The sequence below is a fragment of the Scyliorhinus canicula genome, chromosome 11, assembly GCF_902713615.1.
Source record: "Scyliorhinus canicula chromosome 11, sScyCan1.1, whole genome shotgun sequence".
Classification (NCBI taxonomy): Eukaryota; Metazoa; Chordata; class Chondrichthyes; order Carcharhiniformes; family Scyliorhinidae; genus Scyliorhinus; species Scyliorhinus canicula.
The window spans coordinates 153,343,000-153,370,655 of record NC_052156.1 but is presented as its reverse complement, the minus strand read 5'-3'; the positions used below and the strand labels follow the sequence as shown (position 1 = coordinate 153,370,655).

General features: G+C 47.4%; 1 protein-coding gene across 1 annotated transcript in view; it reads left to right on the top strand.

The window, feature by feature from the left end:
- Positions 1 to 27,656, top strand: part of LOC119973530 (collagen alpha-1(VII) chain-like) — a 528,770-nt gene that overhangs the window by 64,253 nt on the left and 436,861 nt on the right. Inside the window, 1 exon segment of the mRNA XM_038811804.1 lies at positions 20,639 to 20,782. Within this exon segment, the coding sequence (XP_038667732.1) occupies positions 20,692 to 20,782 (91 nt within the window). The 5' untranslated portion in view covers positions 20,639 to 20,691.

The following is a 27,656-nucleotide window of genomic DNA, read 5'->3' as shown; positions in this document are numbered from 1 at the left end:
GCCCGACCTCTGCGCGCCACTCCTCTTAGGCTTGGATTTCCAATGTAACCTCAAGAGCCTCACCCTCAGCTTCGGCGGGCCCCTGCCCCCACTCACTATCTGCAGCCTCGCCACACTGCGCATCGCCCCCCCTCCTCTCTTCGCCAACCTCACCCTGGATTGCAAACCGGTAGCCACCCGCAGCAGGCGGTACAGCCTGCAGGATAGGGTATTTATCAGAACGGAGGTCCGAAGGCTGCTCAGTGAGGGGATCATAGAGGCCAGCAATAGTCCCTGGAGAGCTCAGGTGGTGGTCGTCAAGACCGGGGAAAAACTCCGCATGGTCGTCGACTATAGCCAGACCATAAATCGCCTTACGCTCCTAGACGCGTATCCCCTCCCCAGAATTGCAGACATGGCAAACCAGATCACCCAATATCGGGTATTTTCCACGGTGGATCTGAAGTCTGCATACCACCAGCTCCCAATCCGCCCGGAGGACCGCCACTACACGGCGTTCGAGGCCGATGGCTGCCTCTTCCATTTCCTCCGGGTTCCCTTCGGCATCACTAACGGGGTTTTGGTGTTCCAACGAGCAATGGACCGAATGGTAGACCAGTACGGGCTGTGGGCCATGTTTCCGTATCTGGATAATGTTACCATCTGCGGCCATGACCAGCAGGACCACGACGCCAACCTCCACCGTTTTCTCCAGACGGCCCAAAAATTAAACCTTACATATAACAAGGAGAAATGCGTGTTCCGCACAAACAGACTGGCCATCCTCGGCTACGTCGTGGAGAACGGAGTCCTGGGCCCAGACCCGAGAACTCTCCCTCCCCCATGGCCCCAAGGCCCTCAAACGGTGCTTGGGGCTCTTTTCGTACTACGCCCAGTGGGTCCCCCAATATGCGGACAAAGCCCGCCCACTCTTCAAGGCCACACTATTTCCCCTGTCTGCTGAGGCGCGCCAAGTCTTCAGCTGCATCAGGGACGACATCGCCAAAGTAGCCATGCGGGCGGTGGATGAATCCACTCCCTTTCAGGTTGAGAGCGACGCCTCAGAGCTAGCGCTAGCAGCCACTTTAAACCAAGCAGGGCGGCCCGTTGCATTTTTCTCCCGTACCCTATCTGCTTCAGAACTCCGACACTCCTTAGTCAAGAAGGAAGCACAAGCCATCATGAAGGCTATCCGACACTGGAGGCACTACCTCGCAGGTAGGAGGTTCACCCTCATTACCGACCAATGGTCGGTCGCCTTCATGTTCGACAACTCGCAAAGGGGAAAAATTAAAAATGACAAAATTCTTCGGTGGAGGATTGAACTCTCCACCTACAATTACGATATCAAATATCGACCGGGGAAGCTCAACGAGCCCTCGGATGCCCTATCCCGCGGGACATGCGCCAACGTGCAAATCAGCCGCCTAAAAGCCATCCATGATGACCTCTGCCACCCAGGGGTCACCCGGCTCACCCACTACATCAGAGCCCGAAACATGCCTTTCTCCAACGAGGAGATAAAAGAGTTCACCAGGGACTGCCCGATCTGTGCGGAGTGCAAACCGCACTTCTATAGACCAGACAGGGCCCACCTGGTCAAGGCTTCTAGGCCCTTTGAACGCCTTGTAATTTGATTTCAAAGGGTCACTCCCCTCCACTAACAAAAACATTTACTTCCTTAACATTATTGATGAGTTCTCCCGATTCCCCTTCGCCATCCCATGCCCCGATATGACCTCCCACACAGTCATTAGGGCCCTGCATAGTGTCTTCACCCTGTTCGGTTTCCCCAGCTACGTGCACAGCGACCGGGGTGCGTCCTTTATGAGTGACGAGCTGCGTCAATACCTGCTCGACAAGGGCATCGCCTCGAGCAGGACTACCAGCTGTAACCCCAGGGGGAACGGGCAGGTGGAGAGGGAGAACGCGACGGTCTGGAAGACCGTCCTACTGACCCTCAGGTCCAGGAAGCTCCAAGTTTCCCAATGGCAGGAAATCCTCCCTGACGCGCTCCATGCAATTAGATCTCTTCTGTGTACAGCTACCAACCAAACCCCCCACGAGCGGCTCTTCATTTTTTCCAGGGGCACTACCACAGGGGTCTCACTTCCGGCGTGGCTGAGGACGCCAGGCCCGGTTCTCCTAAGGAAGCACGTCAGGGCGCACAAGACCGACCCCATTGTTGAAAAGGTGCGCCTGCTTAATTCCAACCCACAGTACGCATTTGTTGAGTTCCCAGACGGTCGCCAGGACACAGTATCCCTCCGGGACCTGGCACCCGCTGGATCCAGCCCCCCATCTACCCCCACCGAGGAACTCCTTTCCCCGTTCCCTATGCGGCTGCCCCCTTGTGCCCCCGATTCTGCGAGCTCACCCCACCAGTCCCGAGCGCCAGCACCAGCCCGCCCCCCGCGCCCCCAGTCTCCATTCGACCAGGAGGTGTATGAGGCTCGGACAAGACTCGCCCCGGAGCCGCCAACCGTACCCCAGACCTCGACGCCCGCCCAGCCACCGCAAGAGGTTGCAACCCCGGTGCTCCGCAGATCAAAACGGACAATTCATCCACCGGACAGACTGACTCTTTGAGCCATCACCCCCGCTGGACTTGATTTTTTTAACAGGGGGTGAATGTGGTGAATGTGATTCACACTATATATAGTTGCCAATATCACTCCATGTATATATGTTCGTTATCTACCCATTGTAAGTGCAGTTGCACTATCCGACCACCAGGGGGAGTCGCTCTGGGAGTACGTGAGAGTTTGTACTGGGCTCCTCCCTTGGCTCCGCCCAGGACTCCTCCCCCGGGGCCGATGTATAAAGATCAGTGCCTCAGAGCCAGCCTGCCATTTCACCTGAAGTTCAACGACGAATAGGCTGGCTCTATTGTAAGTGTATTAAAGCCTCTGTTCAGATCCAACTACACGTGTTCGCTGAATTGATGGTTCCATCAACTAGCTTGAGTTTAGAAGAATGAGAAGAGATCTAATTGAGATATATAAGATGAGAAAAGGTATTGACAAAGTAGACATAGAGCGGATGCTTCCTCTTGTGGGGCAATCTAGAACGAGAGGTCATAGTCTCAGGAGAAGGGACAACAGATTTAAAACAGAGATGAGAAAAAAAATTACTTCCCTCAAAGGGGGGGGAATCTGTGAAATTCAGTCCCCCCCAGAGGGCGGTGGATGCCGGGACATTGAGTAAATTTAAGGAGGAGATGGACAGATTTTTAATCAGTAATGGGTTGAAAGGTTATGGAGAACGGGGAGGAAAGTGGAGTTGAGGCCGAGAGGAGATCAGCCATGATCGTATTGAATGGCGGAGTGGGTTCGAGGGGCTGGACTGCCGACTCCTGCTCCTACTTCCTGGGCTGGATTCTCATTAGAGCCACCCCACGTCATCGGGAAACCCGGGGGTGCACTCCTGACGGAAAAGGAGAATCCCAACGGCCGGAGAATTTTGGCCCTTATATTTTTATGTTTTTATGAGGTCACCCTTTCATCTACTCTGCTCTGGCAACTGTCTTCTAACCTTAATCCTTTTTGGCTGTGGTATCATTTTGGAATTTTCACTGCAGGCCCTACGAAGGTGTTTAACAGACTTTTCTACTTCCCTCCACCACAGTGAACAGGTATCTTCCTTCTGTATCTGAGATAGCAGGCTGTTAATCATTCTATGTTTTTTAAAGGGTCTATGGGGGGGGGGGGGGGGGGGGGGCGTGATGCACAAGTCGGCACAGGTTACAAATTAAAGATTCTGGTCCTGGAGTCTGCCTTGGGTAGTTTCGAGATTTCTGCATTTATTTGAGAACAATACAGATCAGGCGATTTTCCTCGGGCACTGTAAGCTTCTCCTGAACCCAGAAGGTAAAGAAAATCTCCCAGATTCTCCCAGTTGTCACCCACACAAGACAGCCTAAGAGAAAAGAAGGGCTGCAAGAGTTCTGCCAAGCATTCTTTCGCTTCTCACGGAATTGCTTTGCCTCTTAGGTAGATTCACATTCCAGCTTGTCGTGCAAAAGGATTCAAGTTGCAAGAAGCATACATCACTGACACTGTCATCTCCTCAAGTGTGAGCAGTGTGCCGAAGGAACTCCTCCCACTGACTGGAGTTCTGGCTCCCTCCAGCTTTCTACAGTCGCTCGCTCCTCTGTCAAACCCTCCACTATAGCCACAGGGAGGAAAGAAGCTGACATCAAACCCAAGTCTCTCCCTTGTGCCTTGTTGAAACTTTCTCCTCGGAACCAGGTGCTTCTAACTGAAAAGTTTTCATCGCAAAGCATCAAAGGCAAAAACTTTTGTGACTTGTCTCATTCAAGGGGTTCGGAGCTGCCGTGAATTGTTTTTAAGTTAGGATGGTTGTAATCTCTTAAATTGAACAGGTAAGTGTCTCGCTGTTTCTCCTGCATTGCAATATTTCAAGAAAGTTTTCCCCCTCCCCAATTATTTTTTAGCCACAAAGTGAGCAGAATTGTTCGTATGGAGTAGTTGTAAAGTTCAGAAATGTATTTCTTAATTGATTACTTCACTAAGCTGGGGTTGGGGGGGGGGGGGGGGGGGGGCGCAGGGGGGGGGGGGGGGGGGCAGTGAGACGGATTAGTTTAGCGAATAAATTATTGATCCAGCAAGCGCGCTGAACCAAGCAAATAATCCTGCGTTCTTGGACTGCAGTTATACTGCGTACAGATACACTGAGCCATGCTGATGTGCCTCAGCAACAATAACTTGCATTTATGTAGCACCATTAACATCAATAATAACATCCCAAGGCATTTCACAGGCTGTATTAACTGAAGTAGTTCTGTATTGGTACAGATTGCATTCGATATTGTTATCCATATGGTGGCCTCCATTCATCCACCTAGAATTGCCAACCCTCCAGGATTGCCCTTGAGTCGCCATGAATTCAAGATTAATTTTCAGCCTGGAAGAAAAATCATGGGGTCATGAAAGAAAAATTGTGTGCTGTTTTCATTTTCTTTAAACCATTTTACTTATTAATTACAAAGATATTGGAAACGGGAAGCTATTGGCTGAATGGTTGGAGACAGAAGGTCACGTAATGAAATCTCCAGGCATGCATATAACCGAGTTGGCAACCCTTTCAGCGCAAAACACAGGAAGTGAAAACAAGATGTAATGATGAAAGAGCGATCCATCAGCAAACACACACAGTGCCTGTGGTAAATAAGATAAGAGCCCATGGTGTTAGGGGCAAGGTACTGGCATGGATAGAGGATTGGCTGACGGACAGAGGGCAGAGAGTGGGGATAAGGAGGTCTTTTTCAGGATGGCAGTTGGTGACTAGTGGATCAGTGTTGGGATCAAAGCCATTCACGATATATATTACCAACTGGAGGAAGGAACTTAGGCATTGTTGCTTAGTTTGCAGATGATACAACAATATGTAGAGGGACAGGTAGTGTTGAGGAAGCGGAGAGGTTGCAGAAGGACTCCAAGAGGCTAGGACGGTGGGCAAAGAAGTGGCAGATGGTATACAATGTGGAAGAGTATGAGGTTATGCACTTTGGTAGGAATTATCGAGACATAGACTATTTTCTAAATGGAGAAAGGCTTCGGGAATCTGAAGCACAAAGGGACTTAGGAGTCCTAGTTCAGGATTCTCTTAAGGTTAACGTGCAAGTTCAGTTGGCAGGCAACTGCAATGTTAGCATTCATTTGGAGATGGCTCGAATACAAGAGCAGGGATATACTGCTGAGGTGGTCATAGGTCTCTAGTCAGACCACATTTGGAATATTGTGAGCATTTTTGGGACCCGTATCTCAGGAAGGATGTACTGGCCTTGGAGGGGGTCCAGAGGACGTCACAAGATTGATCCCATGAATGAAGGGCTTGTCATATAAGGAATAGTTGAGGACTCTGGGTCTGTACTCGATGGAGTTAAGAAGGGTGAGGGGGGGAATCTCATTGAAACGTACAGAATACTAAGAGGCATAGATGGGTTGGATGTGGAGAAGATGGTCCCAGGTTCGATTCCCTGCTGGGTCACTGTCTGTGCAGAGTCTGCACGTTCTCCCCAGGTCTGCGTGGGTTTCCTCCGGGTGCTCCGGTTTCCTCCCACAGTCCAAAGACATGCAGGTTAGGTGGATCGGCCATGATAAATTGCCCTTAGTAACCAAAAAGGGATTTGGAGGGGTTATTGGGTTACGGGGATAGGGTGGAAGTGAGGGCTTAAATGGATCGGTGCAGGCTCGATGGGCCGAATGGTCTCCTGCACTGTATGTTCTATGTTCTATAGTTAGATTCTTGATTAATAAAGGGATGAGAGGTTTTGGGGAGAAGGCAAGAAAATGGGGATGAGAAACATATGAGCCATGATCGAATGGCGGAGCAATCTCGATCGGCCAGGTGGCATAGTTCTGGACCTGTAATCTTGTGGTTTTATGGATACTGGGACCTTCAGCAGTGAGGCTGGAATTAACTTATCCTCCAGAAAGGTCAATAAGAATGAAAATGGATGAGGGTGCATTCAAAATACTTTGTAGTCCTATCCTTTGTAAAGCTCGGGTTTGGCCAAACCTAGAATATTGGGTCCAGTTCTGGTCACCAAACTTTAGGAAGGATGTATAGAGGAGATTTACCAGAATTGCGGCAGGGAATGGGGGGATTTAAGCTGCAATGTTTGCTTTGGAAAAGCTGGGGTGGTTCTCCTTGGAGTAAAGGAGAATGAGAGGGTATTTGCCAGAGGTGTGCAAGGTTATGGAAGGCTTGGGTATAGTAGATAAGGAAAAGCTGTCACTATTAGCTGATAGTGCAAGGACTGGGGGACACAGATTTATGGTTTGGGGCACGAGATGCAGCGGGGGGAAATGTGAGGAAGAACATTTAAATGCAGTGTATGGTAATGACCTGGAACTCACCCCTTCTGAGGGTGGTGGAAACAGACGGTGAGTGATTTCAAAAAGAGCTAGCAGAGACCTGATGGGCTGAATGGCCTCATTCTGTGCTGTAAATTATTCTCTGTCTTTAATGAAGGATTTAGGATTGAAATTGCTTCACATGATACAAGAGAACCTGGCAGCTCAAGAGTGTTCAACATTTAAAAAATGTGCTGCAGTTCTCATTGGGGATAAACAGGGGTCGTCTTTAAGCTCTTGGAATATACATTTCCCCAGATGAACCCATATTGATAACTACTTAAGCACTTAACTCTAAACTGAATTGCCAACATGCATTCCTGGTGGATGGAGCTATTTGCCCAGACCTAAATTTGTAAATTTACACCTGCATTTTGTGTCTTCCCAACACTGAAACTATACCTTCTATTACAGATACATAATGGTAGATCCTCCTGACTTTGACCAATAGAGGATTAGCAGCCTGTTTTACCTCTTTCTCAGGTTTTATTACCATTAAGTCATGGGACTGAGACATTGAGGGAGAATCTTGCGGCAATGTTTAGAAGCAGCCGTACATTTTAAAGTGCCTATCGCACGATCAATAAATAGCCTGGATTTCTGTTTTCAACATAAATTAATAACACCTTTCATAGTGTACTGGTTTTCTTTAATTTTCTTACTACTCGTGTCAGCAAAATGTTATGTTACATTGAAAAAGCCTTGGGCAAATACAAAATGAGCACATCCTTCAACCTAAATATTAACCCTGTGTGTGATTCAGCGCTCATGTGAGAGTTCGCTGGACTGTAGGAGTGATGGGGTGTTTCTCAGTGGCCGCAGTGCCAAGAAGCATCGCGCTATTCAACGGCGCTTTATGTTTTTTTTGGCCTGGGGTGGGGAGGGATTCTCCCCACCAAGGCCGCACTTAGAGGGAGATCCTGTTGGCAGGCTGATTTCACCAGCAGGAAAGGATCCTTGCAAATCTCAGCAGCATTTTAGAAGATTGCCCAAATCTTCCCCCCCCCCCCACCCACCTTTCAGGACACCCCCTGCTCTTTTGACTCCCCTCACCCCCAAAACCTTAAGGCCCCCAGAAACATGCCCTGACCCCTTCAACTGGACAAGCCCCCCCCCCCCATGCCCACCTCCTGGCAGTGCCAATGGGTACCTGGGCACCCTGGCACTGCCTCCTGGTACTGCCAGGATGCCAAACTGGTAGTGCCAAGCCTCCCAGATGCTGGGGGAGTGCCAGAACAGCATCCTACCCTGTCCCCAACCTCCCAGAGGTATCCAGTAGCCTGGGAGACCCATCCCCCCCACACACACACACACCTCAGGGTCCCTGGCGCTGGATGAATCTGGTGACCGGGTATGGTTCACTTAAATATTCAGATTTGGAACTCGCGCAGCCAGAGTGAGATCCAGATTGTGCCGGGCAGAGTGAATCGCATGATTTGCAATCTGATGGATCTAAACAATCCCAGAGCCACTACTTTGAAGGAAAGCAGGGAAGTTCCCCCGGCCAATATTTATCTTACAACCAACAGCACTAAAACGGATTGCCTGGTCATTATTGTGAATCAAATAGGAATTTCAGATAAATTGTATTACATGTATTTGGTGCAATTCGGGTTAAAAGCCTGGGTTAGTACTTGTGTGCATCTGCTGCAGTAGTCTTTTTTAAGTTCATTCTGACCACACCACTTCATGCTTGAGTGATTTTAGACTGCTGAGTTGGGAATTGACAGCACTTAACTCTCTTTGATGTGGTTGGCATTTGTGAACATTATGATTTCAGCGCTTATTTTAAAAAAGTACAATATAAATGTAAGTTATTTCATTTTGAATTCAATTATAAGCCAATGGTGTACCTGGCTTTGGAATTTACAAGCATTTCTCCTTTAGCTTTTTGATTAGAGAACAAAAGAATGCCTATGAGCAAGATGGAAGTGCAGCTATGTCAGCAGTCAAAGCCACAGTCAATGCTCTCTGCAAAAAATAGCACAATCTATACTTCTATTGAGGACATTCACAGGCTCAATTAATTCTGGACCAATCCTATCTTCATTGTAGGCCTTTGCTTAGAAGTGGACAGAAAATCTTGGACTGAACATGCACGGGTTCCTGATATGTGCCGCTGGCAGAGAATTCTCTGAAGCAGACAGACAGAAGCAGAAACCGTCTTTGTGTTAATGTTTATGAATGGTTTAGACGTGGGAGTATTTAGTGTAGAGATATTTGTGTGAGTATTTGTGTAACTGTTTCTGAATGGATTAAGCAAGAGGATATTTAGCGTGGAATGTTTTTGAGTGGTTGAGGTTAGTGCAAGTGTTGACTGTTAGAAGACCATAAGACATAGGAGCAGAATTAGGCCACTTGGCCCATCGGGTCTACTCCGCCATTCAATCATGGCTGATATTTTTCTAATCCCCATTCTCCTGCCTTCTCCCGATAACCCCTGAACCCCTTATTGATCAAAAACCTATCGATCTCTGTCTTAAAGATGCTCAGTGATTTGGCCTCCACAGCCTTCTGCGGCAAAGAGTTCCACAGATTCACCACCCTCTGGCTGAAGAAATTCCTCCTCATCTCTGTTTTGAAGGATCACCCTTTAGTCAGAGATGGTGTCCTCTGCTTCTAGTTTTTCCTACAAGTGGAAACATCCTCTCCATGTCCACTCTATCCACCATCCTGCAAGTTTCAATAAGATTCCCCCTCATCCTTCTAAACTCCAATGAGTACAGACCCAGAGTCTGCAACCGTTCCTCATAGGACAAGCTCTTCATTCCAGGGATCATTCTTGTGAACCTCCTCTGGACCCTTTCCAAGGCCAGCACATCCTTCCTTAGATACGGGGCCCAAAACTGCTAACAATAATCCAAATGGTGTCTGACCAGAGTCTTATGCATCCTCAGAAGTACATCCCTGGTCTTATATTCTAGCCCTTTCGACATGAATGTTAACATTGCGTTTGCATTGCTAACTGACAACTGAACCTACATGTTAAGAGAATCTTGAACGAGGACTCCCAAGTCCCTTTGTGCTCTGATTTCCTAAGCATTTCCCCTGTTGAGGAAGACTGCTGAGGAATGGGAACATGTCTAGTGCCTACCATGGTTGGGTTTCAGAGAGGCAAACAGCCACTGCTGAAGATCCATATCTGAATAGGTGGAAATACTAAAAAGAAAGACCCACCGGCCGGGACCTCAGGATATCTAAAAGGACTTCACAGTCAATAAATTCTTTTGAAGTGTCACTGTTGCGATGTAGCAAACTTAGGAGACAAAGAGCTCCCACAAACAGTGATGTGAAAATGGCTAGATAATTGTTCTGGTGATATTGACTGAGGGATCAATATTGGCCAGGACACCAGAGATGACCACTGAGCTTAAACAAAATAGTGTAATGGAATCTTTTACAACCAACTGAGAGGGCAGATAGGGGCCCTGACAGCACCTCCAGCAGTGCAGGCTTCACTCAGTACTGCACTGGAATGTCAACCTAGCCTTTTTTTATTTTGGTGTCTGAACTTATAATCCTCTGACTCAGGAGAAATGGAGCCACTAAGTGAGCCTCAGGCGACACTACTCAATGGGGTGTAGTTTGTGTCTATGCTGTGGTCAGGACGACTGTGGCTATACAGGAACAGATTTTACAGCAAGTTGTATTGCTTGCCTGGCCACAGGTGGCCTCTGAAATTTGATGTGCATCGAGCAAGGGCTCAAACTGCAGGTACCATTTATCGAATGACCAGCTAGGAGGCGACTGGATTCTTGGGGGTTGAGTTGGCTCCGTGGTGACAGATCAGCTGGAAGAACAATGGAACTCAGCGGCAGCTTCAGTCAGGCAAGCAGGTATTCCAACCTACCATTGTCGATGGATCAGCTATGGAATTCACCATTGGAACGAGCCTTAACCCAAAATCAATTGCAAGTTATTATACAGGTCTTGTATGACTCTGAGGAATAGACCCTGCAGTATCTCGTACAGGACCGACAGGGTGGGAATGCTTGTCTTCCCAGTGCTCCTTGTGGAGTATGAACTCCCCCGGCTCGGGCTGGGGTATCTCAATTACCCAATGTATATAAGGTCGGCCAGTAAGGTACCGACCAGAGAGACACCCGGTAGGGATCTGCCGGGTAGTGGATGTATCTTTTGTACAAATAAAACTTTGTTCTTATTTAACTCGGTGTGGATTCCCCGTGCCCTTGTGAATTGGGGCACTTGTTGCTTGGCTCCAGATAATACTGCAAGTCAGTTCCTGAGTTGCCGAGGTGGTCCTTGTATAATAAGCATCTGGAAGGCTATCAGCGGTCTTTGCAGACAAACTACAATGTTTTAGCTGGTTAAGTTACAACATATGAATATTTGGCATTATACTAAGGGAGGGAGAACTCTTGCCAATACCAACAGATTGAGTTAAGTAACTATGCAGATAATTGTTACTAATATTCATTACCGGGATGTAGCCATTGTTGGCAAAGTTGATATTTATCACCCATCTTGAGCTGCCTGAGAATGCAGTGATGGGGTAGAAAATCGATACAACTGAATTGTCGGCTTGGTCACTTCAGAGAGCAATTAACACGCGATCATGTTGCGGTGGGGCTAGAGTCACATGCTAACTGGACAAGGTAGCAAGGCTGGGTTTCTTTCCTTAAAGGGAAGATGGATTACTACAACAAACAATGCCATGGTTACTTTTACTAAGCCCAGTTCTTTATATTCTAATACTTAAAAATAATTCAAATACCCAAACTGTCACTGGTGGGTTTTGCAGTCAGGTGCTCTGAATGATTAATTTGGACAGTCTAGTACAGTGATGGAATTTAACCATGAGTGAACTCCATTTCAAGTATGCAGATGTTCTACCTCTGAAGTTTTGTTTGGAGACTTAAAAGCTTAGACCTCTACCGCCGAGAAGGGCAGCAGACCCGGCTGGGTCACTGTCTGTGTGGAGTCTGCACGTCCTCCCCCTGTGTGCGTGGGTTTCCTCCGGGTGCTCCGGTTTCCTCCCACAGTCCAAAGATGTGCGGGTTAGGTGGATTGGCCATGCTAAATTGCCCGTAGAGTCCTAATAAAAGTAAGGTTAAGGGGGGGGTTACGGGTATAGGGTGGATACGTGGGTTTGAGTAGGGTGATCATGGCTCGGCACAACATTGAGGGCCGAAGGGCCTGTTCTGTGCTGTACTGTTCTATGTTCTATGTTCTAGATGCATGACAACACCACCAGATGCTCGTCCCACCCAAGACACACACCATCCTGACTTGAAACCATATTGCCACTTCTTCATTGCCGCGAGGTCAAAAACCTGGAACCCTTTCCTAACAGCACTGTGGATGTACCTACTGCAGCAATTCAAGAAGGCAGCTCACTACCACCTTCTCAAGGACAATTAGGGATGGGCAATAAATGTTGGTCTAGCCAGCGAAGCACACATCCCATGAACAAATAAAAAAAACAGGTTTACATGTGTTGGACACCAGCTAATTGAAATAAGAAACAGAAATGTATTTGTTAATTATAACAAATTATAACAGCCTCGGGTGACTGTTGATTTTGAGCTTTCTCCCCGTGTTGGCGTGGGTTTCTACCGGGTGCTCCGGTTTCCTCCAGGTTAGGTGGATTGGCCATGCCAAATTGCTCCTTAGTGTCCAGGGATGTGTAGGTTGGGTGAAAGGGTTATCGGAATGGGGCTGGGAAGTAGCCTTGGGTGGAATGCACTTTCGGAGGGTCGGTGCAGACTCGTAGGGCTGAATGGCCTCCTTCTGCACTGTAGGGATTCTATGATAATAATACCTGAGTGCAATGAAGCTTTTTTTCCCAAAAGGTCATGAAGTAAGTTAGGCCACTTGCTCCATCTATCCATAAATACAATGTATTTATTGTGGCAGATGATGGAAACTCATTGAACTGGTAATACATCCATAGTTCATCCCTCCAAAACAATCTTTCCAAGTTCCAAAATTACATGGGATGAGATTCTCCAGCCTTTAGAAAGGTTGAAAATGGTTTGAAAATATTAGTCAACCACTTCAAAGTGTATGAGAGAAAGAGTCAACCGGGGCTAAACAAAGATATGTAAAGTCGCCATAGTCCCAGGTGATCATAGGCTGCTTTCCCCTTTAAGGGGGAGAGGTGACTGGTGGTGATTTAACCTGAGGGTCACCATACCTCAGGCGAGGGGCAAGGTTGAGAAGGCGGGGCCTTCATGAATAACCTCAGCCGGTACAGGAAAGGAACCCACGCTGTTGATATGTAAATCCAAATTAAAAGACCCAGGATAGAGTCTGTGACCCAAAACAGCATATTGCAGAATATTGTTTGTCAACTTATTCCATTCCTTTGTACAAACAGTCTGATTCCCATTTAAAGCAATTAAGGTTCAGGCAATCAATTCTGTGAAGGCATAAATGTTTGCTCAGGGGTTTATGACTTTTGGCAAACCTGGAGAAATACCCAGCCTGTGTCTTCATCGAATGGAAGAAACACAGAATCCATACAGTGCAGAAGGAGGCCATTCGGCGCATCCGACCCCCTGAAAGAGCACTGCTCCCCCATCCAAACCCCGAAACTCTGTAACCCCACCTAACCTTTGGACACTAAGGAGCAATTTAGCTCGGTCAATCCACCTAACCTGCACATCTTTGGAATGTGGGAGGAAACCGGAGGAAACCCGCACCGGCACGGAGAGGACGTGCAAACTCCACACACTCACCCGAGGCCGGAATCGAACCCGGGCCCCTGGCACTGTGAGGCAGCAGTGCTAACCACTGTGCCACCATGCTGCTCAATCTATGTGTTAACCTATGTGCCAGACCCACTCCAGCCAGCAGATCTCCACAAAGGCAAATGGAGCACACAAAATCAGAGTAACGGATATGTTATTTCTTAAAACAGCTTTTTGCAACATTCCTGAAAATGCAGCTGCTGCAAGCCAGAACTTGGAGACGCAGTGAGCAACACTGACTTAAACTAATAGCACCAGGCACTTGTCAGGACTTGTGTCCATGCCTAAAGTGCCACCTACTTTCTTTTCTTTTGGTGCTTTCCTTTCCATCCAGGAATACCATCAGACAGGTCTCAGTGAAGGGACAGGGAGTCATAATTCCACTCCCGGGCTTTAGTACGGTGAGGGTGTTCCTGAAGATAGACTCCCTGTCCAGCTGTGATGGGGTATTATCCACAGTAATGCTAACCAGCCATCTCCTCTCTTATTGCTAGAGAAAGTTTTAGCTGCAAATTATGTCCAGGCATTTCCTTTCATCTGGTCCCTATTTTGTCCAGGAATCTGCAGTTCATAAAACATCATCATCTCAGGTGTTACTGCATCCTGACAACATTTGGTTCCACTTTACTTATCCAAAGTGCAGACATATTTAATCAAAATCAGCTTCAGTGTCGAGCTTTCTCTGAATGTTACTTGGCCTATTTCCATCTCTTTCTATCCCCTGAAATAAATGTAATCCTTCTCGATGTGGCTGCTGTCTTTTGATTTATTCCCCTCTGTTTGTAAAGTTCTTCCCACTTTAAAAAAAAATTTTATTTTTATTTTTATAAATTTAGAGTACCCGATTAATTTTTTCCAATTAAGGGGTAATTTAGCGTGACCAATACATCTACCCTGCACATCTTTGGGTTGTGGGGGGGCGGGGGGGGAGCGAAACCCACGCAAACACGGGGAGAATGTGCAAACTCCGCACAGACAGTGACCCAGGGCCGGGATCGAACCCGGGACCTCGGCGCCGTGAGGCAGCAGTGCTAACCACTGCGCCGCCGTGCTGCCCTCAAGGTTCTTCCCACTTGGCTGCAAGTAATTTTTCTGGGCGGGAGAAGCAGTCCGTAGGATTTTGTTGGCGTTTCACTGCGGCCCAATTGAAGCCTTTACATCTTTAAGATGAGGGGTGGTTTAGTGGCCACGGAGGAGTCCAAAACAAGAGGCATAAAGTAATCTACATACAGTACACTTCAGATCCCAGCTGGGACTACTCATACCAGGCTTCCATCTGGGCCGGCTATTATGCAAGAGTCCATTCACTTCGCCGATGGGCCCCTGCCCCTCAGCAGGGAGCTCATATTCTAAGAGGCTGATGGGAAGGCTAATTGGTCCGTCCCTGTGGGCGTTGTGCGGGTTATAACAGGTGGGACTTTCCACCTCCCCCCGGCTGATTTGCAGCGATGGAGGCGGCCTGCCATCGACTGCTTACGGAATCTTCTGGTTTCGCCAGCGGTCAATGGGATAACAATAATAATTATTAAAATTTATAATAATCTTTATTATTGTCACAAGTAGGCTTACATTAACACTGCAATGAAGTTACTGTGAAAATCCCCTCATCGCCATACTCCGGCGCCCGTTTGGGTACACAGAGGGAGAATTCAGAATGTCCAGTTCACAAGTCTTTCGGGATTTGTAGGAGGAAACCGGAGCACCCGGAGGAAACCCACGCAGACACGGGGAGAAAGTGCAGACTCCGCACAGACAGTGACCCAAGTGGGAATCGAACCTGGGACCCTAGCGCTGTGAGGCAACAGTGCTAACTACTGTGTTACCGTGCTGCCGTTGTTTGCACCCTCTGCCTCCGGGAAGCCGCCAGGTCGCCATCAGCGACAATAACCAAAATATCCTGCTCAAGGTGTTAAACCGACATCCCATCTGCCCTTGAGGGTGGAGTTAAAAGATGCCATGACACTAATTCTGAAGATACGCACAGTAGCTCTGCCTGCGCCCTGGTTAATACTTAACGCTCAATCTTTACCACAACAACAGATTATCTACTTATTATCACTGCTGATGGTGGAAGTTTGTTCTGCACATGTTGACTGTTGAGTTTCCTACATTACAACTGTACTTCAAAAGTACTTTGCTGGTTGTAAAATCCTTTGGGATATCTGGTGGTCAAGAAAAGGGCTATGTAAATGTGAGTCTTTGTGGAATGTTTATTGAGTGCATATTGACAGAATAGAACAGGGAAGAATGTCCAAGTGAAAACGAGAGTTCGGCTCCTTGAATCTGCTGTAGGATTTTAGAATCCTGCTCCCAAATTTGGCATTCACTAGGTAAAGCCTGCACTGCAGATGTGTTGTTCTGCTTTTCCAGGACTATTCTTAAAGGGATTTCTGGAAGCCGCAGCCAAAAATGTGTCTTTATTTAATTTACCGTCATGCATACAGGGAGGAAGTCTCCCAACCAACTTCGAAGTGTGGTGTCCAACGGGATACAAGATGCGTTTCCCAATGGGTGTTTGAGCGCAATCCAGATCGCAGTCCAGCCACACTTAGAATTCTTTCTGGAGGGGGGAGAATATTGCACTGGCTCTGGGAGCGGCAGGGCCTAGACACGCTGGCCAGCCCAGCTTTCTAAGTGACAGTCAAGGACCATTCCCCCCTTCCCCCACCAACATCACTTTCTTCATGCTTCCTTTTTCTGAAGCCTTCCATGCTGTTCACCAGCCATATGGCTTCTCCATGTTAACTTCCTTCCAATTGGTACTGCTTCCAGGTCAAGTCATCTGGTCACATGGACCAATATTTCTTATTATTTGATAAAATTACAAGTGATCCCTTTACAATTGATGGAAATTCTTGAAAGTCCTTTTCAAACATTCTTAAATTTCAGATTCTACAGATACTTTGAAGGAATTACAGATTTTCGCTACTGTACTTCTTCTGGGTTAAAGGGTGTTACATACCGCGTTTTTAAACTCCGGGGTCTGTGCAAATCAATCAAATTGTTTTCCCCCCACATATCCCTTCCTGCCTTAACCACATTATGGCCTCCATGTTCATTATTGTACCTAAGGTAAGGAAATATAGGAAGAAATCAATAGCATGTTACACGATAACATTATTAACCTGAGCAGCATTTCCCTGTACGCCCAGAAGCCCAGCTTAGTTCTGTAGATGCTAACACCATATGACTTTCAATTGCTGTTCTCCATTATTGGTGTAAATGCATCAGGGTCACTTTGATGAGCTTGGATCCTGCAGCACAAACGTCCAGGTAGCCAGAAGAGGAAACCCAATTAATCCCTGCTTCATGTATTGGTTGGGACAGTTCTGACAAGAATCAATCGATCTTAGTTTTGAAATTTGAAATTTTTCCACAACATCTCCATCTCTGGAGAACTCCAGACTTCCACTACATTTGGGCTGGCTTCAATGACTTTGAAGGTGGAGGGAGGGTCTCATTAACTTCAGTGGGTGACCAGCCCCTGCCCTCACTTCAAGTATATCAGTGACTAGAGTGGGAGCCCTTAAGTGGGCAATTAATTCCCACTTAAGGGTCTCAACCCTGGGATTTAACAGGCGCCGGAAACTTCCAAGCGCTCAGCCTAACAGGTGGTGGGCAGACAGATCCTTTTTTAATAAGTCCCCAAGCCCGTCAGAGGGCCTCGTTCAAGGTTTTACCCCTTCAAGTTGCCCTCTTCCCTTGGTCCCTCAAACTCCATCCTGCCATCTCCCTTGCCTCCTTCACCCCGGCCTGCCAGCTTGACACCCTGGGCGAGACCCACATCCAGTGCCTCACACGTCTGACCCAAAGCACTGGAGAGTGGGGTGACTCTGAAACTGTCTCCTAGTTCTATATTCTCCCAAGAAGGGAAACATTCTCTGAACATCCACCCTGTCAAGGCCCCCTCAGCCTCTTTTATGTTTCAATAAGATTATCTCAATTTCTTCAAAACTCCAGTTTGCTCATAAGAGAGGAGTCAGCCTAGGAAAGGAGATCAAAACTCTACACAGTACTCGAGGTGCAGTCTTATAAATGCCCTGGACATCTAGAGCATACCTTCCCTTTTCAACTACATCTCCTTTGCAATTAAATAGCCGTGGGGCAGCCGACGTTGCCCTCGAACGAAAGGGAAAGTGCTGGAAAATCTCAGCACGTCTGGCAGCATCTGTAGGGAGAGAAAAGAGCTAACGTTTCAATTCCGATGACTCTTTGTCAAAGCTAACAGACAGAGAGACATTGCCCTCGATGGGCTCTCCCTGACCTTTCAGCTGGGGTCGGACTGGGGAATCCTGATGCTTCCAGCATCACTCCTGAACAGCCTAGCGTTAATTTTAAGGTTAATGCCCTTTGTTTTTACCTCTCCCACCTGGGGAAAGCACCTCTTTCTATGTGTGTCAGTTGGTAGGACATTTGCCTCGGATTCACAAGGTTTAAGGCCCACTTCAGGACACAAGGGTTGCTCTCAGCAGGCAGAGTATGGAGCTTGAGTCAGGGTGTGAGCTGAAGAAGCAGGAGTGGGCAGAAGACTGGCCCTGAACAAGTTGAAAGAGGGCAAGGTGAAGACAGTGAAGGATGTTCAGCCTCTGTCCCTGGAGGAGCAGTTAACAAAGAAGAAAGCTGCAGAGGTGACAGCGTCTAAGCTCAACTTCCCCTGAACAGTCGGACGAGGTCCTCCAACGATACCAGCAGGAGGTCGACAAGTGCCGTTGGGCATAGGAGGACATGCAAAGGAAACAGAAACTCTTCCAGGAGTTGAGGAGAGAAATGCTGGAGAAGCCTGAGAGAGAGAGCTGGGCAGCAGCATGAAGCAAAGGAAGAAATCTGAGACTGGTGATTCACAGCATTGAGGAGACAAGGCCAGAATAGGGTGGGCTGAAGCCTCTGACAATGGCTGCAGCATCGGGAAATGGTGATGGTGCAGGCAAGAACCTGCTCTAGACCTAGGCAGACCACATGGACAGTACCATAAGACCACAAGACATAGGAGCAGAATTAGGCCACTCGGCCCATCAAGTCTGATCCGCCATTCAATCAATCATGGCTGATACTTTTCTCACCCCCATTCTCCTGCCTTCTCCCCATAACCCCTGATCCCCTTAGTAATCAAGAATCAAACAAATCAGTACTCCTGCGTTCAAGGGATCACGAGAAGAGGCTGACCCCCTTGCGTCATGGAGTCAAGGTAATCTGGGCCACATGGTCATGGGAAATTAGCAATCGAAGCTCCACCAACTGAACTCTACTGCCCGGCTGATTAGAGATCAAGATTTAATATCGTGATGGAATCCTGGTGGATTAGAACATGAACATCCATTGGAAAGAGTCCATTCTTCTAAGTTAAGCTTTCCATTAATGTGTATAAAGATTTGATGTTAGTAAAATAAAGAACCCCTGTTTTACAGTCCTTGTGCGACCGTGGGCTTGAGCCTCACGTTACCCTTAGATTACAACACTTCACAAGTACTTGATCGAACGTAAAGCAATTTGAGATGTCCAGTGGTCGTGAAAAGTTCTACATAAAAGCAGGTCTTTCTTTCAAACCTTTAATCACCTGACAAGGCTCAAATAGATCATTCCTTGACCCTCTGTACGCAAGAGAATCCAAGCCTAGTCTATGCCACATGTACTTATAATTTAACCATTTTAGCTCAGGTATCATTCTGGTAAATCCGTGCTGCTCCAAGGCCATTACACCCTTCCTGAGGTGTGTGCAGAATTGAATGCAATTCCATTAATGGGGCTGTAGGAATGTTGCTGTTGTCCTACAGTGGCTCCTGGGTTAGAGAGAGTAAAAATAAATCATCCAGGTTTCCCACTAATGCCAGCTGTGCACTGACTCCTGGCGGAACTGTTTTTCGGATAAGCACAGGGAGACTGGGATCGGTTTTCTGGAATAACTTGCAAAGGCCAGATTTTCCTTTCTCTGGCTGGGAATTTCGCCTGCCTCATCTACCTTACTGTCACTCGAACCCATCTCCCTGGGACACTGAACATGAAGGGCAGGTTCCCGGCTGGAATGCTGTCACCAAATGGAAGTTGCCTCTGACAAGAGGACATTCCTGGTAATGCCCCACAAGGGCCAAAGTAGGTGGCGAGGGGGCATTGCAGGGTGCAGGAGAACCCGATAAAGGTCAGAGAGCGGCAGGAGAAACTTCCCGAAGCAAGAAGTGAAAGGTTATGAAATTCACTTCTCGGGGAAGTGGCTGAGACAGAAACAACATTCAAAAACAGATTGGATAGACTGATGAAGGAAAAGAGATTGAAGGAATATGAGAAGAAGGTGGATAAATGTTGTTAAAATTGTTTGCTCGCAGATGTTGTAGCCTTCGCCTCGTTGATCGCCCGAAGGTTGATCCTTTTAGGGTGGAGATCAACCTTTCCACTCTGTGTCCTGGCATGGCGGGGGGGGGGGGGGGACCTGCTGGAATTCTTGACGCTTGAAAAGGTCAAATTTGAACTGAGGGGAAGGATGGAGGGATTCTACAATTCATGGGCGTTATTCATTATGCGCTTTCGAGAATTGGATTACATCGAACATTAGGAGGGTTGGGAGGAGGGGGACTGAATGTGTTAATGGTGACTATGGGTGATTCCTGATTCCTCTTTGTCTTTTTTTAAGTTAACATGCGGGCCAATGTCTGGGGTTTGGTGGGAGGATGGGATCATTGTTATTGATATGGGCATTGACATTACATTTGTTACTAACTATTGCTTATTATTGGGTGTACATTTGGGAGAAAATGTGAAAAAGGGGGAGAATAGAAAAATATTTTTTTTTTAAATAAATAATAATTTGCTCGCATGGAGGATAAATGCTAACCTAGACAGGTTGGGCTGAATGGCCTGTTTCTGTGCTGTAACTTCTATGTATTTCTATGGATTTAGATGAAGGTTTTGTAGGCTAAGAGTGCAGTTACGTGTGGGAATAGTTAGAAATTTCTTGTGGAAAACAGGGCTCTAAAGATACGTGACGGGTCCATGGTAGCTCTACCCTGTAAATCTATTTCTACTTTTGATGCATTTCCTGTTCCTGATCCTGTGCTTTTCCCCAATTACTTTCAGATAAGGAATCAGAAGAAGGAGCCAGTACTCCACGACTGAATTAGAGCTTCAACATGAAGCAAGGTGTGAGGGGAGGACTGTATGTGGCGGCCGTCACTCTATTGGCAACACTTGTCCACTGCAGGGTCCAAGTTCAGCCAGAAGGTATACTTTTTCTTAATAGAACCACAAGGCGACACTGTGTTATCCTAATGCCACCAAACAGAAAATAAAAGAAGTGTCTCTTTTTTATAACGAATAAAGAGCTAGCCCATAAGACAAATGTCAGTTCTAAAATTGGCTCCAATATCTGGTTGGTTTTATTCCGTGGCCTGGATTTTGACCACCAGTGTGTTTCTGAATGAATTAATTTCCTGTTTGAAAAATTAGACAGAAATAGATTCAAAATTGATTCAATCAATTCTTGGACTTCAGATGAAATGAAAATCGCTTATTGTCACGAGTAGGCTTCAAATGAAGTTACTGTGAAAAGTCCCTAGTCGCCACATTCTGGCGCCTGTTCGGGGAGGCTGTTACGGGAATCGAACCGTGCTTCTAGCTTGCCTTGGTCTGCCTTCAAAGCCAGTGATTAGTCCAGTGAGCTAAACAGCCCCTATGGGTTGTGCCGTGTCGGCTGTGGCTCAGTCGGTTCCCTTCTCACCTCTACGTCGCAAGGTTTTGAGTTCAAGTCCCACTCCGAGGCCTGAGTGGAAAAATCAAGGTTGACACTCCCATTGCAGTACTGAGGCAATGCTGTACAGTCAGAGGTACTGTCTTCCCGATTAGATGTTAAACCAAGGCCCCATCTGCCTACTTGGGTTGATGGAAAAGACTCCAAGGTGCAATTTTGGAGAAGAGCAGGGGAGTTCCCCCTGGCATCCAGCCCAATGGTTATCCCTCAATCTGCATCACAGAAACAGATTATCCAATCATAAGATAAATAACCTTTATTGTCACAAGTCGGCTTACATTAACACGGCAATGAAGTTACTGTGGAAAGCCCCTAGTCGCCACATTCCGGCGCCTGTTCGGGTACACAGAGGGAGAATTCAGAATTCTCAGCTGGTACGGGAATTGAACCCACGCTGCTGGCCTTGTTCTGCATCACAAATCAGCTGTCTAGCCCACTGAGCTAAACCAGTCCTGTTTGTCACATTACTGTTTGTCGGAGCTTGCTGTGCACAATTTGGTTGCTATGTTTTCTACACGACAACAATGTTTACACTTCAAAGGTACTTAATTGGCTGTGAAGTGTTTTGAGATCTCCGGTTGATGTGAAATGTGCCACATGAATGCAAATCTTTCCTTTTTTATTGGCCAGCAGACAAGGTAATCGGAGTCAAGAAATTCCACTCTCTAGACCAGTGTTCTTCAAAGTTGGGTGCGGGTCGCGGGCAGGTGTCGGGAGGGTCGCGGGCAGGTGTCGGGAGGGTCGCGGAGCCGTTGTCCGCGGCGCTCCTGACTGTGCATATCCCCGAAAAGCTGGCTGCAAGAGGCCCTGAACATGTAAAAAAAATATTCGGCCGCATTGCGCACGCGCGCCGATAATCGGGCACGCATGTGCAGTGCGACCGCTATTTTTGTTAACGGATGCAGCTTTTTGTTTTGCAAGTTTAATTTTTATTTTTTAATTTATTTTATTCATTTTTTTTTACAAGTTTGGGGGGGGGTTTATGTGATAAAATTTTACAGGAAAAAAATTCAGAACTTTGGACAGATGGCGACTCCATACTTTCTGACACCGGAAGGCTTCACCTTCATCCAACAGGTTCCATTGGAGGAGCGTGTACGAGGGCCAAAGGGACCCTAAACCATTTCCTCCATTTTTGTCAGCAGCAAACAAGGTAAGAAAAAATGGTGGGTCGCGAAGGTCGGCCTGCGTGGGTCGTGAAGGTCGGCCAGCGTGGGTCACGAAGGTCGGCCGGCATGGGTACCGAAGGTCGGCCGGCATGGGTCCCGAAGGTCGGCCGGGTTGGGTCCCGAAGGTCGGCCGGGTTGGGTCCCGAAGGTTGGCCGGTTGGTAAAAATGGGCCCCCGGAAAAAAAGTTTGAAGAACACTGCTCTAGACCACTCCTGGAAAGGAATGAGCTAGACTGTAGAAAGCAGAATGAGTCTTCAATTGTCGCTTGTTTGGCATTTGGAAAGCTGCCATTCAGCCCATCAAGACAATGCCCGTGTTTGTCTCCAAGTGAGCCACCCAGTCTATTTCCAATCTCCTGCTTGCTTCCCATTGCCATTGAGTCAACGCCGTGAGGAGGAGGAGGATGTGCATGTGGACTGAATCAATCTTTGTTACTTCATCCTGACTGATTGCATTATACCAATGGTTGTTGAGTTGATCAGTTCCTCTGGGCAGATGAAATTAACAGCAGCAAACTCAGAACATCTGGAAGATAACAGAGGGGCTAATGGACACATGGTAGTGATTACAAGGCAGTAAAAGAATGAAGTCTGAGCAGTTTATAACTGCCACTGTAAATAATTCCCAGAGCATCCATTATTTCTATGTTATATGGAAAGGTCACGAGGACAATTTTATTCGTCTTTCAGACAAGGGGATCTGATTCCAGACATCAAACAATGTACTGAGTTGTGATGCGGGAGTTATTGATTCAATAACAATTTTGATGACATTGCAACAATTTTACCACCAATTAAGATGATAAATTCTTCTGCGCTACATGGCATTTGCTTGTCTTGGTCCAGTTGGGTTTCAGGGCCACCGTAGAATTTTAATACCCTCTCTACTTTGATGAATTTTTTACACCAAACAGTTCCGAGATGTGTTCTGAGTTTGCTGCAGTTACTTAGAACAGTTTAAAAGAATTGCCCAACTGAATAACAATTGCTGAAGGGTAACCAGTCAAGACTGAGTAGTTTATTACTCTATTCCAAAAAAATACCTACAGAATAGCTGAACCATCAGTGCAAGCTTTGACCCTTAGACCATTAGATGTGGTTTACTGTCCCTCGCCCATCTCTACCTGAGCTGTGCACTATCTACAGCTAATGCTGTGGAGACTGCTTCCCACTATTGGTGACTTCTTCCTATATTGTCACCGATGCAACTCCAAGATCGACTGTTAGGAAAGGCACACAAAACAGCCCAGGAATTCCTGCTAATTCTTCCCTCGTTTCTGATGGAGAGGGGAAGGAAATGCCTGGATTTAACCTCGAGCTCTTCTCAGTCACTCAGCATTATATATGTGGTTTTAATTTGTTTACGGGATGTGGGCGTTGCTGGTTAGGCCAGCATTTATTGCCCATCCCTAGTTGCCCTTCAGAAGGTGGTGGTGAGCTGCCTTATTGAACCGCTGCAGTTCCTGAAGGGTAGGCGCGCCCACAATGCTGTTAGGGAGAGAGTTCCAAGATGTTGCCCCAGCGACAATGAAGGAATGGCGATATATTTCCAAATCAGGATCGTGAATGACTTGGAGGGCAAACTTCAAGTGGTGGTGTTCCCAGGTATCTGTTACTCTTGTCCAGCGGATGTAGGTTTGGAAGGAATCTTGCCGAGTTTCTGCAGTGCATCGTGTAGTTGGTACACACAGCTGGTGGAGGGTTTTAATGTTTGTGGAAGAGGGAGCAATCAAGCAGGGTGCTTTGTCCTGGATGGTGTCGAGTTTCTTAAGTATTGTTGGAGTTGCACTCTTCCAGGCAGGTGGAGAGCATTCCATCATGCTCCTGACTTGTGCCTTGTAGATGGTGGACAGGCTTTGGGGTCAGGAAGTGAGTTACTCGCCGTAGGATTCCTAGCTTTTGACCTGCCCTGGTAGCCAGAGTAATAATACTGTATCAAGGACTGCAGCGTTTCAAGAAGGCAACTCACCACCACCTTCTGAAGGGGAAGTAGGGATGAGCAATAACTTTTGGCCTAATCAGCAGCGCCCACATCCCATAAATGAATTTAAAAAAAAAATTTGGTCAGTCCAGTTCAGTTCCTGATCATTCGTAACCCCAGGATGTTGATTGTGGTCATGCATTAGGCAGTCTTTACATTCTATGCCATTGCATTGCCTTAGAAAGCATAATGACCAGGAAACGTCCCTGCATATGAATGTGTATCTGTGTAAATGAGCCAAGTTTCGAGCTTGACTAATGATCTTAAATTGGTTCCGTAAGAAGTCTTACAACATCAGGTTAAAGTCCAACATGTTTGTTTCGAATCACTAGCTTTCGGAGCACTGCTCCTTCCTAAGGTGAACCTTAAATTGGTTGTTAGTGTAGCTATTAGCACATTCAGAATTGTTCAACAAGTGCTGCCCAATCACAGAATCACAACCAATAATAATCAGTATGTTTTGGTTTTACATGTATGGGCTGCTTGTGTACAGTCTGTACTTTGCCAGTTACAAGCAGTCAGAGGACCATGTTGTTTGACTCTGTAAACTAATTGTTGGGATGTGCAGCCTACATACCTGGCATCGCACCAGCGCTGAAATTCATACACAACATTGCTTAACTGTTTGATAGGCAGCCATCTTTTTAGACATTTTATTAGTGGAAAATATAACTTGAATTGCCACTGCATTGAGGCAGCATGAAATGCCTTGCTTAACCTGTTGTTCAAAGTTTTGAGATAGTTTGCCTTTGTGGGGAAATTCGAGGTTGACGGGGCACTTTCCAGGGCTGAGAGTGATGGCCTTTGGCCTAGTGTGACGTACACTGAACAATGATCTGACCAGGATATCTGCTTTCAGCGTAAGACAACAAGATTCAACGGCAAGTTGCTCTTTTCAGCAATACTGTATTCAAACGCAATTTATTTTCTTTACCTTTGCCGCTTTCATCTTTGCTGTCCTCGGACATTTAACTAGAGAATTTAAAATTTAAAAGGCTGTAAAAATGAATTTAAGAAACGTTGTCTGCTGCACAAACCCAGTAATCTGCGGAAGAATGTATTGCGTGGGTATTAGTGTGTGCTAGTGTGTGGGGGTATTAGTGTGTGCTAGTGTGTGGGGGTATTAGTGTGTACTGGTGTGTGGGGGTATTAGTGTGCTAGTGTGTGGGGGTATTAGTGTGTACTGGTGTGTGGGGGTATTGTGGGGATATTAGTGTGTGCTAGTGTGTGGGGGTATTAGTGTGTACTGGTGTGTGGGGGTATTAGTGTGTGCTAGTGTGTGGGGGTATTGTGGGGGTATTAGTGTGTGCTGGCGTGTGGGGGTACTGTTGGGGTATTAGTGTGTGCTGGTTTGTGGGGGTATTGTGGGGGTATTAGTGTGTGCTGGTTTGTGGAGTATTGTGGGGGTATTAGTGTGTGCTGGTGTGTGGGGGTACTGTGGGAGTATTAGTGTGTGCTGGTGTGTGGGGGTATTAGTGTGTGCTGGTGTGTGGAGGCACTGTGGGGGTATTAGTGTGTACTGGTGTGTGGGGGTATTAGTGTGTGCTGGTGTGTGGGGGTATTAGTGTGTACTGGTGTGTGGGGGTATTGTGGGGGTATTAGTGTGTACTGGTGTGTGGGGGTATTGTGGGGGTATTAGTGTGTGCTGGTGTGTGGGTGCACTGTGGGGGTATTAGTGTGTGCTGGTGTGTAGGGGTATTGTGGGGGTATTAGTGTGTGCTGGTGTGTGGGGGTACTGTGGGAGTATTAGTGTGTGCTGGTGCATGGGGGTATTGTGGGGGTATTAGTGTGTGCTGGTGTGTGGAGGCACTGTGGTGGTATTAGTGTGTACTGGTGTGTGGGGGTATTAGTGTGTGCTGGTGTGTGGGGGTATTAGTGTGTACTGGTGTGTGGGGGTATTATGGGGGTATTAGTGTGTACTGGTGTGTGGGGGTATTGTGGGGGTATTAGTGTGTGCAGGTGTGTGGGGGCACTGTGGGGGTATTAGTGTGTGCTGGTGTGTGGGGGTACTGTGGGGGTATTAGTGTGTGCTGGTGTGTGGAGGCACTGTGGGGGTATTAGTGTGTACTGGTGTGTGGGGGTATTAGTGTGTGCTGGTGTGTGGGGGTATTAGTGTGTACCGGTGTGTGGGGGTATTGTGGGGGTATTCGTGTGTACTGGTGTGTGGGGGTATTGTGGGGGTATTAGTGTGTGCTGGTGTGTGGGGGCACTGTGGGGGTATTAGTGTGTGCTGGTGTGTGGGGGTTTTGTGGGGGTAATGGTGTGTGCTAGTGTGTGGGGGTATTGTGGGGGTATTAATGTGTGCTGGTGTGTGGGGGCACTGTGGGGTATTAGAGTGTTGGCGTGTTTGGGGGTATTGTGGGGGTATTAGTGTGTGCTGGTGTGTGGGGGTATTAGTGTGTGCTAGTATGTGGGGGTACTGTGGGGATATTAGTACGGGCTGGTGTGTGGGGGTATTAGTGTGTGCTGGTGTGTGGGGGTATTAGTGTGTCCTGGTGTGTGAGGGTATTAGTGTGTACTGGTGTGTGGGGGTATTGTGGGGGTATTAGTGTGTGCTGGTGTGTGGGGATTTTGTGGGGGTATTAGTGTGTGCTGGTGTGTGGGGGTATTGTGGGGGTATTAGTGTGTACTGGTGTGTGGGGGTTTTGTGGGATATTAGTGTGTACTGGTGTGTGGGGGTATTAGTGTGTGCTGGTGTGTGGGGGTATTAGTGTGTGCCGATGTGTGGGGGTATTGTGGGGGTATTAGCGTGTACTGGTGTGTGGGGGTATTAGTGTGTGCTGGTGTGTGGGGGTACTGTGGGGGCATTAGTGTGTGCTGGAGTGTGGGGGTATTGTGGGGGTATTAGTGTGTGCTGGTGTGTGGAGGTATTAGTGTGTGCTGGTGTGTGGGGGTATTTGGGGGTATTAGTGTGTGCTAGTGTGTGGGGGTACTGTAGTGGTATTAGTGTGTGCTGGTGTGTGGGGGTTTTGTGGGGGTATTAGTGCGTGCTGGTGTGTGGGGGTATTGTGGGGGTATTAGTGTGTGCTGGTGTGTGGGGGTATTGTGGGGGTATTAGTGTGTGCTGGTATGTGGGGGTTTTGTGGGGGTATTAGTGTGTGCTGGTGTGTGGGGGTATTGTGGGGGTATTAGTGTGTACTGGTGTGTGGGGGTATTAGTGTGTGCTGGTGTCTGGGGGTACTGTATGAGTATTAATCT